The following is a 12,225-nucleotide window of genomic DNA, read 5'->3' as shown; positions in this document are numbered from 1 at the left end:
GAGGAAGGTTCTGCACAGCATAGGTAATCTCCAGTCCCAGCCAGTACTCCGTAGTCCATACATGGTTATCAATACGACCAGCCTTTTAAGCTTGAACATATGCCTTGGCACGCTGTCACCCCTTTTGCATCCTTTAGGAGACTGCAAAACATAGGAATCTGCACAAACATTTTCGAACGTCGGTGCACAGAACTACCTACAAGTCAGATGTAAATTACGCCAGTTACGTCAATAGAAAGCTCTTTTATCAAAATATTAAACCTCCACAATGATGGTCCTCGGTTAGATAGATACGGATTACTGATACGTCCAAGTCACTGCAAATTTTTCGTGCCCCTGATGATCATCCTCATCCACGGAAACGCTCTGATTTCTGTCGTCGCCTCAACCCCCTATTCATGATTCGAGCGTTGCGCCGATCCAAGCCATGTTCTATTGGACTACTTTTTGCCAAGGCAACCGGTCAATTTAAGGGTGCTTGTGGCGACCAATCTTGCGTGCTACCTTCAGGGTTCGTGGTTCGCAGTTCGTCAAGTTCCGCTGAAGCCTCAGGGTCCATCTGCCACTGAAGTTTGACCACTTTGAGTAACCATTCACCAGCGACCAGCCTATGGAGTACTATGGAGGCACTTGCACAGGAAGTGCGCAAGGCATTGACTCCACCGCTGTCACCACTATCCATCTGTATCTGTTACTCTGCTTCGTAGAATGTTTTCACCCCTCTCTGTCAATTGATCGTTCGCTGTCGGGGCCAGGGAATATACTCCGGACGGCACCTCATTTTGGTCAGATAGCACACCATTAACCAACAACTTGGCTCTTATTTTTTGCAACTGTTTCAAAAGGATGAGCCGCGACCATTCCCCTAACTGCTTATCGGACTAAGCAATATGCTTTGGCACCGCACAATACCGAAAGTGGAGGAGCTTAAAATGGGCAGGAACAATAAGTATCGTTTCACGACTACTATCTAGACTAACTTGAAGGTTGAAGAGAATTGATCTCATTAATTTCTGTCTAGATTCTACCTTACCACTCATATCTAAAGCAGTCGTAGATATAGTTGTACCGATATTTATTCAGTCGCGCCACCTCATTGGTAGGGTAGGATATGAGTATATATATCCTGACAAAATGGACTACTATGTCAGTACAAGAAACGACGAGGCCAACTTAACGTCCGATCTCAACATTGAGGTCTCTAAATATAATCTTAGAGCTCACATTTCTTCATCTGAAACTACAAATCTGCTAAATCCCGAGTTTGTCCACTGTCATCGAAATGACAAGCATCGCAGATTCAGTATATAACCCGTCTGTGTCCTGCACGGGTTCCATGCGTACATCACGATCTTCATTCCCTCCGCTGTACCACCCAGGATATACAGCCTCACGTTGAACAAGATTACCTCTTGATTCAGATGCACCGCCGCTTGAGACGTGCCACCACTTACGGCAGTTACCACCTTCAAGAAGTCTGTACGCTATCTAATGCAGCCTGTTGTGTGCCGTTCACCCACTTGCTTTGAAGCAGGTCACGACCTTGTCTTCGGGTGGTACCGATCATGACTGGTGAAGCAAAGTCCTTCAGTCTTGCCATATATAGCAGCAGTAACTCCCGGTCTGCTGGTTGTGGAAGGACAAACTTCAGTCGCATAAGAATCAGTGCGAAGGTTGTAACCAGATCAGTACTAAACGGAAGAGTTGGCTCTGCAAGAAGGAATATTCATTTCAGCAGGCAATTAACTCTCTCTCGGCCTTGGTCCCAGGGGGATGAGACGTTAAACTAGATTTCGCGCAAATCGAAGGTGCAAAAAGCGCTACTCATTAAAGTTCGGGTAGGGATGCATCCAAGCCTTGTGCTTATGCTCAAGAAGATTAAATGTAATTTCTATCATAATATCTGAGGTAAGACTTCTCATTCAGCATCGTAAGCACCTTCCCGGTCCTCGAAATTCATGAAGTCATCTGAAGCTTGATCGCCCATGATTATCTTCCACGCTTCCTTCACCGTGTCAATGAGCGCATCGTCAAAGGCAAGATCAAGGCTAGGAGGCGGGAAGGAGAGTATATTCGCCGACAGTGAGCTTCTTTGAATTCCAGGGGTACCACAAACACCCTGGCTAGGGCGCCCCAACTGTGTAAAACGCAAGGACCACAAGATCTTTGCGTTGGAATCTGCACTGGACCGAAGGAGTTTGTGTATAGCACTTTCAAGAAGCGATTGACCATCAGGTGCAGATATGGAGACACTAGAGTACAAGACACCTGGTATTCGTTAGCGGCGTGCCAGTCATTGTCAATGAGTGGAACATAGAGCATAACGACAAAACGCTCATTATCAGGCTGTCAGAGGTAGGTCTCATCAATGCAATTTCAGGCAATGTAGATAAGTATTCAAAAGAGTCATCATATGAGCGTATGGGAAGTGCTGCGTAAGAAGAACGAAAAGGAAATGCAACTTACTTTGTCCCGATGGACACTCGCCAGTCTCGCTGGAGTGAACCAGAATATATACTGGGGGCGAGTCCTCTCTTTGACCCAAAAGAGCTCCTGGGAATACCACAACTGCGCACACAGGAATTGGGCCACCTTCTGCAGTAACCGGAAAGAGACTCTCCAGAGACGAAGAGACAACCGTGATTGACCGCGAAACCTTTTCATAACGAGTAGGGTCCAGGACATTTGCAGGAAGATCCCAATTTGAACCAACTAGGAATCGAGTTTTAATCGACTCATCATTGGCAAGTTGAGCCTCTATACGACCGACGTCGTTATCGTCGGCCTCGATCGGGTCATTTCTGACCGACTTGATCCCAGAATCCAAGACGTACACTCCGCCTCCGACTGCGAGAGCTCGGCAGCCAACTTGAGAGATTTCGGATCCTCCACCCCATTTGGCAACCAAGCTTCCAAATCCAGGACCGAAGACACCGACAGATGTTAAGTGCCTCTTGATGCGCGTTACCGCATATTCGGCTGACGTCTGGGCTGGAGAACTCTGGGCCAATGAAAGCGAGAGAAGGGGATCGTGAAGCTCGGTAGGTACGTGAAAATTGGAGGTGAGATAGTCCGGGAACGAACCGGTCAGATCCTCACTGTCCGTCAAGCTGTCGTCATCCTGTTGAGGCTTGGCGATGTGCCGGAGGAATCTCATCAGCGTTCGCTTCGATTTAACGCTGATCACGTCATCGGCGAAGACATCTTCGCGGCTACTCGGTACACGGTATAAATCTGAGAATGCATTCACAGTCGTGCTACTGCTCTCAGAAGCCGAGTTTCCGGAAGGTCTGTAGATCCACCAGCTTCCAACGGCCTGAAATTCAAGCTGGCGGTAGACCTTCGAGGACACCAGCGTTGGCAACAACGCAGATCGACAATATATCAATTGAGGTGACAACGTAAGAGTGTATGCTCGAGAAGAAGCTAGCTGAGCATTGCATTCCTGTGCTTGCTGAGGCCTCACAATGGACGCGTCTTCAAAGGGGAAAGACTTCGGTTCTAGCTTATCAACACCAGTCAGCAAATAATCGGAGCATATGCCAATGGCAGAAATGCCGCAGATTACCTTGATTCACCTGAGAAACCCAGTCCTCAGCTTCCTGAAGGCTGAAAGCTGCCTCAGGGCCTCCATAATATGGGTTATGGTCAACGTGAAGTACTTTCTTGCCTGACCGGGAGAGGGCCCTAAAATGTTAAAGTCAGCAACAGAAAGAGTAAAGCAGCTGCTAATTACCGACTCACAATGCCAAAAGCGACTGCGCCAGCCCTGTACCAGAGATTGTTACATCCCATGGCGTTTCTGCCAAAGATTCCATCCTGGGAATGGAAGTTGCAAGGCGTACAGAGCTGGGGAAAAAAGATTCAGTGTGATGCTATATGATGAGCAAACCCAACTATCATCACGTTGGGTGGCAGGCAATGGAGCACTTCCTAGCAAGCAGGAATCTCCTGCCCATGAATGCGGTGGAAGTTTTCATCCGTCCTTGAAAGGAAGAGCTTCGAGGGAAATAAAATAGAAAGCGACGGAGACACGCAGAAATACTTCCATTCTGACCCGCATCGATAGTGCGGCACGTGATGAAGCTCGGGCCATATTCTTCGCGGTCAAGATACTCAAGGAGCAAGAATATTCTGCTCGACTGTTTATTTTTCATGTTCGCTTGGTTCCTTTTTCAGTGATGAAAGCTATTCCTCCACAGCTTAGCATTCTGCGGCTGCCGTGCTCTCATCAAGATGATCTGCTAGATCAATCTTCTACATGAGCTTTCGGAGCATCAAGTCAAGCTATGTCAGAATTCAACTATTCCAAATCAAGTTAGACAGCTTCGCTGCTTTAGCACCTTTAAAAATTGCTCTCTCAAAGGATCTTCCTTTTTTCCTAGCACACCACTCCCCAGTGCTTTGCACGGCATTCTGCGCTTTACCATAGCAGATTCGTCTCTACCGACAAGCCTTCATTGGTCTTGTCCTTACAGGGAGTGGTAGATCGGATTATATCACTCTGTATCTGCTGCTCCGGATGGAGACATCTGATGGAAGCGGTTCGTTTGTAGTGATACATATCGTCATATTGTAGCTCTCTGTGCTATGGAAAAGGTAGACAGATGGCATATACATGTAGCAACCTTAGTACAAATTCCTAACGCCTGGGTGAACATGGCGCCTCGTTTCGAGTGCCGCGTTTCTTGTCACCACGGCGTCAAGCGGTACATCGTGCCCGCATACTGGAGGTTTAGGCTGTTATCCTTCGAGTATCTTTCTCCAGACTCCGTCCGAGAGAGGCGTGTGATGAAGATACCAATGCATGTGCACGTAGCTTCGAATCCTGAAATACGTCTGTGATAGAACGCATTGCAGCTCGTCTCACTCCTCGCCTTCTTCCACGACTTTGGCGCGAATAATCTTGACCTCATCGACCGGCCTATCCTCAGAATTCGTCTTGACGAGTCCCATTCGCTGTATTACCCGCATTCCGCTTTTCACTCGACCGAAAATTGTGTGCTTTCCATCTAGCCACGGCGTAGGCGCAAGGGTGATGAAGAACTGGCTGCCGTTGGTGTTGGGTCCACTGTTCGCCATGCTCAAGACGCCAGCTCCTGTGTGCTTGAGACCCGGATGAATCTCATCCTCAAACTTCTCGCCGTAGATTGAACTGCCTCCCCTGCCGGTACCAGTAGGATCGCCGGTCTGTACCATGAAGTTGGGAATAATGCGGTGGAAAATTACGTTGTTGTAATAACCTCGTTGCGCCAGAATCGCGAAATTTCTGCAAGTCTAGTCAAATATATATTAGCATGTGAAGAGCGAGCGCCAGGTCGAATGATAAGTTCCTTGCTTACCTTTGGCGCATGCTCGTTGTAAAGCTCTACCGTGAAGGAGCCCTAGGATACGTTAGAGGAGCCAATTGCTGTGCGGCCACAGGACAGTCCTTACCATACTCGTGTCGAATACAACATCGGTCGCCATTGTTTCTGAAAGTAGCCAGATGAAGAAATTGGATATCTTCGAGATCGTGCTTCCACCAGAGCTGAAGGTCGTATTCGAGCTTTCTAATGATCTCGCGGCGGGGATGGAGATACTTGTCTTGGCATCTATCATCGGGGAACACAGAGCTTCCACACTTGTCACTCTCTGGTAAACACAGCCTCCTACAGCTATGAACTGATTCCCAACCACAGCGCAACCAGATGAATATTCTCGACTTGAGCTGAAGATTATCACTCTTTCCTACTCTTCTACTTGCGACCCCGAGTCTCGCAGTTGTCATGGACGAGGTCAGTCCACTTGCGGAGCTCTTGGGCCAGGCCATCTACCAGTATACGAAGATCAAACCTTTCCTACCGACATACGGCCATCTCCTCGTTTCGGCTCTCTTTCCTATTTACATCGGCGCCCATGCATCCCTTTCGAGACCCTCATCCGCTGCCAAGCCTCCCAAGAAAGACACGAATAACGCCGAAACAGACAATGAGGAAGAAGACGAGGAAGGACTGGGTCCCGTCCAGAAGATGGAGGGCCTTGAGCCCAGCGATGCGCTGATGTTCCCTTTGACTGCCGGCCTCACTCTGGGCGGTCTGTATTTGATCATCAAATGGTTGGACGATCCAGCCATATTGAATAAGGTCCTGAGCTTTTACTTTTCCCAGATGGGCCTATTTTTCGCAGTCGCATTCCTGAAGGACTGTCTTTTGGTCTTTCGATCCTTTGTTTTCCCTCGCCGATATCGATACGCTGGCAAGATCTGGAAGGCGAAACAGTCGGAACGAGTTTTCAAAGCCGCTCAGCAGGATACTACCCAGGGATCGGTAGAATTACGCCATACTCCCCTTCCTGGAATTTTCGGCTCGATTTCATTACCTACTGCCTTGGTGACAGGCCTTTGGGCGTGTCGCAGCGTCGCGTATCAGAGGCTGAAGCTGCGGGCTCACGTGCGCGGTCTCTTCACCGGCGAATGTCTGGTGGGCCTGCTGGACGTAATCAGTGTGCTGCTGGCTCTGTCTTCTGTTGGGTATTTCGCATTTGTGTCGAAGCCATGGTGGCTAACGAACTTTCTGGGTTTCAGCTTCTGTTACGGTGCGCTGCAGTTCATGTCGCCGTCAACATTCAAAACTGGGTCACTTATTCTGAGCTCGTTGTTCCTCTATGATATCTACTTTGTTTTCTACACCCCGTTGATGGTGACAGTCGCTACAAAGCTAGATGTACCTATCAAGCTCTTGTTTCCCCGGCCACCTGCTCCCGGTGAAGCTCCGGACGTTGTTTCCTTGGCGATGCTGGGACTGGGGGACATTGTCATTCCCGGTATGATGGTGGGACTGGCGCTCCGATTTGACCTGTTTCTCTACTACAGGAAGAAGGGCATTGAAAAATCGCGGCTCGAATCCAAGGCGCAGGAGATCATGAAGCCCCAATACCAGTCTGCAACTGGCGGCTGGGGTGAACGTTTCTGGGCTTGGCCCGTGGCACCGCGTGGACAAGAGCTAGAGCCCCCGTATCAGGATGCAAAGTCCTTTCCAAAGCCTTATTTCAAGGCGAGCCTGGTTGGGTACATTGTCGGAATGATATCGACCCTTGCAGCCATGCAATACTCCAATCATGCCCAACCCGCTCTCCTTTATTTGGTTCCTGGAGTGCTTTCTTTCCTGTGGGGAACCGCGCTCCTCAGAGGAGAATTTCGCGAGATGTGGGAGTTCTCCGATGCGGAAGAAAGCGAAGAGGAGGTAACAAATGAGAAGGAAGGAAAGAAGGGAGATGAAGCTCCAGCTAAGACCACAAAGAGTCTCTTTATGCGAATCCTGTCAGGCGATATCAAAGCATTATACTCTGAAGAGCCTGAAAATGCCACGAAGAAAAAGGAGGAGAAGAAATCCGAGAGTGAGGAGAACAAAGGTTCGGCCGAGGCAGATGAAGGACCAGATGATAAATCGCAAGGTGCAGACGAGGGGAAGGAATTGGATTTAGTTTCAATATCCATCTCGCTGCCCAGGAAAGGCAAGACCGGATCACGCAAAACCCAGACCAACAGGGTTGAGTCACCCACAAGCGAGAAGAGCTTGTCTGTCCCGAGTGCAGCAAATCGTGATGACGAGCCACCGGCCAAGAGACAGCGAAGGAGTCCTAGAATCGCCGAAGTCAGTGCCTCTTAGTTTTGCTTTTTGGGAATGATTTCTACGAACGGGTTGCATGGGATGTTTGCGTTTCGCAATTTGGTTCGGATAGACGGAGTTGGGACGGTCGAACTCGGCATGCATATCCTACGGGAAGGTAGAAAATATGGTAGAATGATCTGTTTCAAAAGTTCCTTCAGAGGTTTCAAATGGTATCATCATCGTTCTTAAAGTTAAGATATACAAGGCAACCCGCCCGAATCAGCAACTATCAAGGATCCGTTTCATATCATCCCATCGTTGCGCGGAGATGTCAACCAGCTGCTTCAGCTCTCTAGTGTCCGCTGCCAATCCACCATTCTTCTCCATTCTCACAATCACTGTCTTCCCTTGCCCCCGTTCTCTTTGTCGACCACGATGCAAATCCTCTCCTGGCTCAAACTCTCCTCATATCCATCGGGGTCAGCGAGGATCCACCTTCGCTGAATGCCTTTCCTGTCACTCTCCTCAATCTTCCTCTCTTCTTCAGCATCGGGAATAATGACCTTTCTCCACCCAGAAGCTGCATCTGCCTCGAAGACGCAGAACGAGCTGGCGACAGGCATACCTCGCAAAGACAGTTTGTGCGCCTTAGAAACCGCTTCCGAGCACACCACCATCTCGTTATCGACGTCCCACCATGCCTTGGGCAATTTCGTATCCCGAAGTGCAGCCAGAACAGCGGCCCAGGCAGCATCGAAAGCATTGCCCGCTAACGAGATAATCATCACATCAATGTAAAGCACCCAGAACGCCTTGATTTCTCTGCTCTTGGAACCCGCATCGCCGTCATGAGCATCCACATCCATCTGCTCGTCCTCATTATGCCGTTCCAACTCCTCTGCTCCCAGGTTCGGCGGCTGATACCAGATTCGCAGATCCTCTGCGCGCACTAAGCGGGTACTGTGTAGGAGTGATAAGATCTGATGTGACAGCGACTGCGCCAGCGCCGAGGGTGGAGCGCCAGGGATAAATCCAGGTGCGCAGCCAGTGCTTAGTGAAAGGTTCGGCACGAGCAAATTAAGATCTTGAATGTGTGATTCGTCGTCTTCGTCTTCGTCATCGTTTTCATGGCTGGCTGCCACAGTCGGCTTCTCAGTGGTGTCGGTTATCTTCCGCCGCTTGTTCGTAGAAGCAGGTGCCGATGCCTGCGATACACTCCACGAGGCGATGTCATCGGTATGAAGAATCTCAGCGCGAACCCCGCAGACCGCCGCAGTGTCACCGATTCTGACTACGGCACTGCCGTTCGTATGCGTCAAAGAGCCGGTGTTCGCAGAGGTAACGCGGAACTGGGAGGTAGCACGGCCATTGGCTCGAATAGAGGGCTGATTGCTTGAGGGAGGAGGTGATAGATGGGCAAGAAGGTAGGCGTGAGGTTGGAGCCGGGCAAATTGAGATGGTGGCAGTGAGAGGGATGGCGGAGCTGACGGTGCAGCTGTCGATGTTGCAGCGGGAGCCATGCTAGTAATGGACCAAAATCAAATTGCAGCTAAATCAGTGAGCAATCGATGCTTGCCTTCTTTGACTTGTCGCTTGATCTGCGAAAAGAAAATAATGCAGCATTGAATTCTTTAGTCTTATGCGGCAGAATCGTCTGCACCTCCGGAAGCGGTGAGAGACCTTGTATCCACGACACGTGATATAGGAATCTCACTTCAACTACCCAGTACTTTTGATCGTGAAGCTACGAGTTTCACACTTCAATGCTTTGAATACGGGATGTAACTGCTTCATTTGCACATCTTATGCCCGGGTCTAAAGGGTTATGAAGAGCAATGAAGCCGGTGTTCGTGACCCTTCGAGATTGTTCGAATGATTGAACACCCTGACGAGTCTTCCCTTGTACATCTGGCTTGCACAAGGAGCGGATTATGATGGTTTTCTAGAAGTTGCGCAGTATAGGTCATTGAACCAGCAATTGCATCAGGCGAGACGCCAAGTTAAACCTATAACCAAAAGCCGATAGATGAAACAGGAAATTAAACACGCGGAGCCTGGCAAATGACCAGTAGCTCAGGGGCCATGGTTCATGATGCAATCGATATCTGTTTTCTAGCGCATTGTGATAGACCGGTTCGGCCAATATCACTCTTTTGAGTATGAAGTCAAAAGATCGTCGCTTTATCTTCTAATTATAAATACGAGAAGCCGTCGATCCCATTGGTTCCCGAACGACTCGGTTGAGATGGATCCCCAGTGCTTTCTGCGGTTGACGTGGAGACTGACCATGAGTATCCAACTGCGTATCTCTGTGTCGGCTGAGCTTGCTGCTTTCACTAACGACGAGAAGAGGCAGCGCAGACGGTCAATAGGAGCGCGTGAAGTGCGCAATCGCTGGCCATCACGCAAGAAGCCCCTCTTTCGACGCTTTCGGGTCGTTTGATTGGAGTGGATCACAACTATTAAGGTTGCGAGCTCATGGCTTCTTCCACTTTCTCGTGTTGTTGATCGATATACGACTCGTGTTCAACCCTTTTCCCTTCGGCGAAACCCCACGAAGATCTGGTCATCGTTTCCATTTTTACTTCTTCGCCCGAAATGCGGATGATAAACTGGTTCAGATCTCAGATCAGGAGCACATCTTGTACGTGTGGCGCCCTGGGCATGTATCGCAGTCTCGTATTCTGCAGGAGGAGCCAATTTTATGGTCCATCGCATAGTCTGTGTTGGGCGCACGGTCGACCGACCTTCGTTTGAGATCTGCTATAAGCCACACTTATTAACATAAAATGGTATCTCTCTTGGGTTAGTTATAGAACAGTACGGCAAAGAATGACTGTCGTGTATTCTATCAATAATGAGATTGTGGTATAGCCGGGAAATGCAGCGGACTCGAGATGAACTCGGCTTTACTGCAGGTCCGAAGCATGGAGGTCTGTCTCTCGGTTCGCCTGAGGAGCGACGAACTCGAGATGCCCTAGTCAGCCCTTGTTCACCGACATACATAGAGAACGCCTTCGATCTCACCGGCGGTAATGATTCGCCTGTCATATCCCCTTGTCACCGAACGACCATGAGCGAGATCACTTTCTGGCGCAACGAAAAAGAGACGACAGCCTTCCTCTCACCGGTGGAGGTACCCAATTTTCTTTTCAATCTAACGTTAGATGGGACACTGATGATGAAATCAACTGCTGGAGCGATGCGGCCACAGCCGGCGCAGTACTTTCTCTGCTTCACAAGGAGCCACCCAGCCCGCCACCTTGCGCGCAGCCTCGATTTGATAGAAATGCCTCAGATGAACAGAGATTGGCATGTGTTGTCTGCTTCGATGACCTCGACGATGGATGTTACCCACAGCCGCCCATTGCAGCTGGCTGCGATCATGGGTTCCTGCCCGGGATGCATATCTGCTTCACCTGCCTTCGTCGAAGTCTAGACAAACAGCTTTCGTCAGGCGCTACGTTTCTGTCATGTCCGATTTGCCTTGAGCAGCTATCCGACGAGGAGGTACAACGGTGGGCCAGCAGACGAACCTTCCAGGCGTATGATGCCAAGCGCACTTGGCAAGTCCTGGAAGAAGATGCTGAATTCGTTCCATGTATCAGGAAAGATTGCGGATACGGACAACTACATGCTGGTGGACTTGAGGACCCGATCGTCGTTTGCGGTTCCTGTGGCACTCGAACCTGCTTCATTCATCGTGATACAGTTTGGCATGAAGGGTTGACCTGCGAGGAGTACGATCGGCTAGTCAATCCGAGACCCGACTCGCCGGAGCTACGGAGGAACGCCGGCAAAGAAGCTCGGCGTTTATTTCCAAGGTTAAACAGACTAAGGACACCCCGAAGAGAAGCTGAGAGCGGTGCAAAGCTCGGATACAGTTCTGGAAGACCACATGGTCAGCTGGATTCGACGAATGAGGGGCCTTCAAGCAATCGAACGATACATGAGCCTTCCAAACCATGCCCGAACTGCCAGGCGCAGACCGAGCGAGCTGGGGGTTCCAAATTCATGCGATGTAAGCACAGCTTTTTCCGGTTTTGTATATATGTTGACTAATGGTTGTCGCTCTGTACAGGTTGCTTATGTCGACAGAACTGGTGTTGGGACTGTGGGATTCGGTGGCAGCCAGGCCATCTTGAGATTGACTGTCTTTACCAGAAAATATAGAATAAAATACTAAGGCTCCAAAGCGTCTTCATTGTCACTGCTGGACGGAGTAGTATTCAACATCCGTCTCACTGCATCTATGCCTACGAACATTATTATCGGCCTCATTTCGCAATTTTCCCTCTGTAATCCAATGCTGACAGGGTTGAATTTAGCCCACTCATGAGTGATTATGCTTGATTACTTGCTCACTGAATCATTCATATGCATAAATACCCGCTAATGCAGGTCTTGATGGCGTCGTCACCTTCTTCTCAGCGTTTGGACGTCTGATTGGGGCAAAGCCATAATGGCTGGCGCTAAATCCGACAATCTCACTTGTTGTTTCTTCGCCGGTTAGCTTGAAGAACAGCGGAAGAAAATCAAGGGAGTATTACAATCCTTTCTTTGAAATGTGGTAGGACAGTTAGGATACACACGTTCTGGACTCCCTGCCACACCCGATAGCCACTGTGCAGAT

The 12,225-nt window shown here is 49.5% G+C and overlaps 5 protein-coding genes across 5 annotated transcripts; 2 read left to right on the top strand and 3 right to left on the bottom strand.

The window, feature by feature from the left end:
- Nucleotides 1-1,848: 1,848 nt before the first annotated feature.
- P174DRAFT_440727 (putative Rab geranylgeranyl transferase escort protein) lies at nucleotides 1,849-3,999 on the bottom strand. The gene is made up of 4 exons (XM_024827124.1): nucleotides 3,745-3,999; nucleotides 3,569-3,687; nucleotides 2,467-3,501; nucleotides 1,849-2,268 (listed from the first exon to the last, which is right to left on the bottom strand). Exons 1-4 carry the CDS (start codon nucleotides 3,816-3,818, stop codon nucleotides 1,919-1,921), a joined length of 1,578 nt encoding a protein of 525 aa, XP_024684727.1. The 5' UTR covers nucleotides 3,819-3,999; the 3' UTR covers nucleotides 1,849-1,918.
- A 400-nt stretch (nucleotides 4,000-4,399) lies between these two features.
- On the bottom strand, nucleotides 4,400-5,530 carry cyp1 (putative peptidyl prolyl cis-trans isomerase (CypC)). The gene is made up of 3 exons (XM_024824066.1): nucleotides 5,437-5,530; nucleotides 5,343-5,384; nucleotides 4,400-5,277 (listed from the first exon to the last, which is right to left on the bottom strand). Exons 1-3 carry the CDS (start codon nucleotides 5,467-5,469, stop codon nucleotides 4,867-4,869), a joined length of 486 nt encoding a protein of 161 aa, XP_024684726.1. The 5' UTR covers nucleotides 5,470-5,530; the 3' UTR covers nucleotides 4,400-4,866.
- Nucleotides 5,531-5,642: 112 nt separating this feature from the next.
- Nucleotides 5,643-7,772, top strand: P174DRAFT_440725 (aspartic endopeptidase). Its single transcript, XM_024827123.1, has one exon. It carries the CDS (start codon nucleotides 5,769-5,771, stop codon nucleotides 7,647-7,649), a length of 1,881 nt encoding a protein of 626 aa, XP_024684725.1. The 5' UTR covers nucleotides 5,643-5,768; the 3' UTR covers nucleotides 7,650-7,772.
- Nucleotides 7,773-7,803: 31 nt separating this feature from the next.
- Nucleotides 7,804-9,214, bottom strand: P174DRAFT_440724 (3' exoribonuclease family protein). Its single transcript, XM_024827122.1, has 2 exons — nucleotides 8,024-9,214; nucleotides 7,804-7,994 (listed from the first exon to the last, which is right to left on the bottom strand). Exons 1-2 carry the CDS (start codon nucleotides 9,110-9,112, stop codon nucleotides 7,872-7,874), a joined length of 1,212 nt encoding a protein of 403 aa, XP_024684724.1. The 5' UTR covers nucleotides 9,113-9,214; the 3' UTR covers nucleotides 7,804-7,871.
- Nucleotides 9,215-10,449: 1,235 nt separating this feature from the next.
- Nucleotides 10,450-11,654, top strand: P174DRAFT_459591 (BRcat and Rcat domain-containing protein; the record flags this gene model as incomplete). The annotated part of the gene is made up of 2 exons (XM_024829777.1): nucleotides 10,450-10,638; nucleotides 10,671-11,654. 2 exons carry the CDS (start codon nucleotides 10,450-10,452, stop codon nucleotides 11,652-11,654), a joined length of 1,173 nt encoding a protein of 390 aa, XP_024684723.1.
- Between the last annotated feature and the right edge of the window lie 571 nt (nucleotides 11,655-12,225).

This window comes from Aspergillus novofumigatus (assembly GCF_002847465.1).
Source record: "Aspergillus novofumigatus IBT 16806 chromosome Unknown P174scaffold_3, whole genome shotgun sequence".
Classification (NCBI taxonomy): Eukaryota; Fungi; Ascomycota; class Eurotiomycetes; order Eurotiales; family Aspergillaceae; genus Aspergillus; species Aspergillus novofumigatus.
Note: the sequence above shows the minus strand (reverse complement) of the source record. Positions and strands in the feature narration are given on the sequence as shown.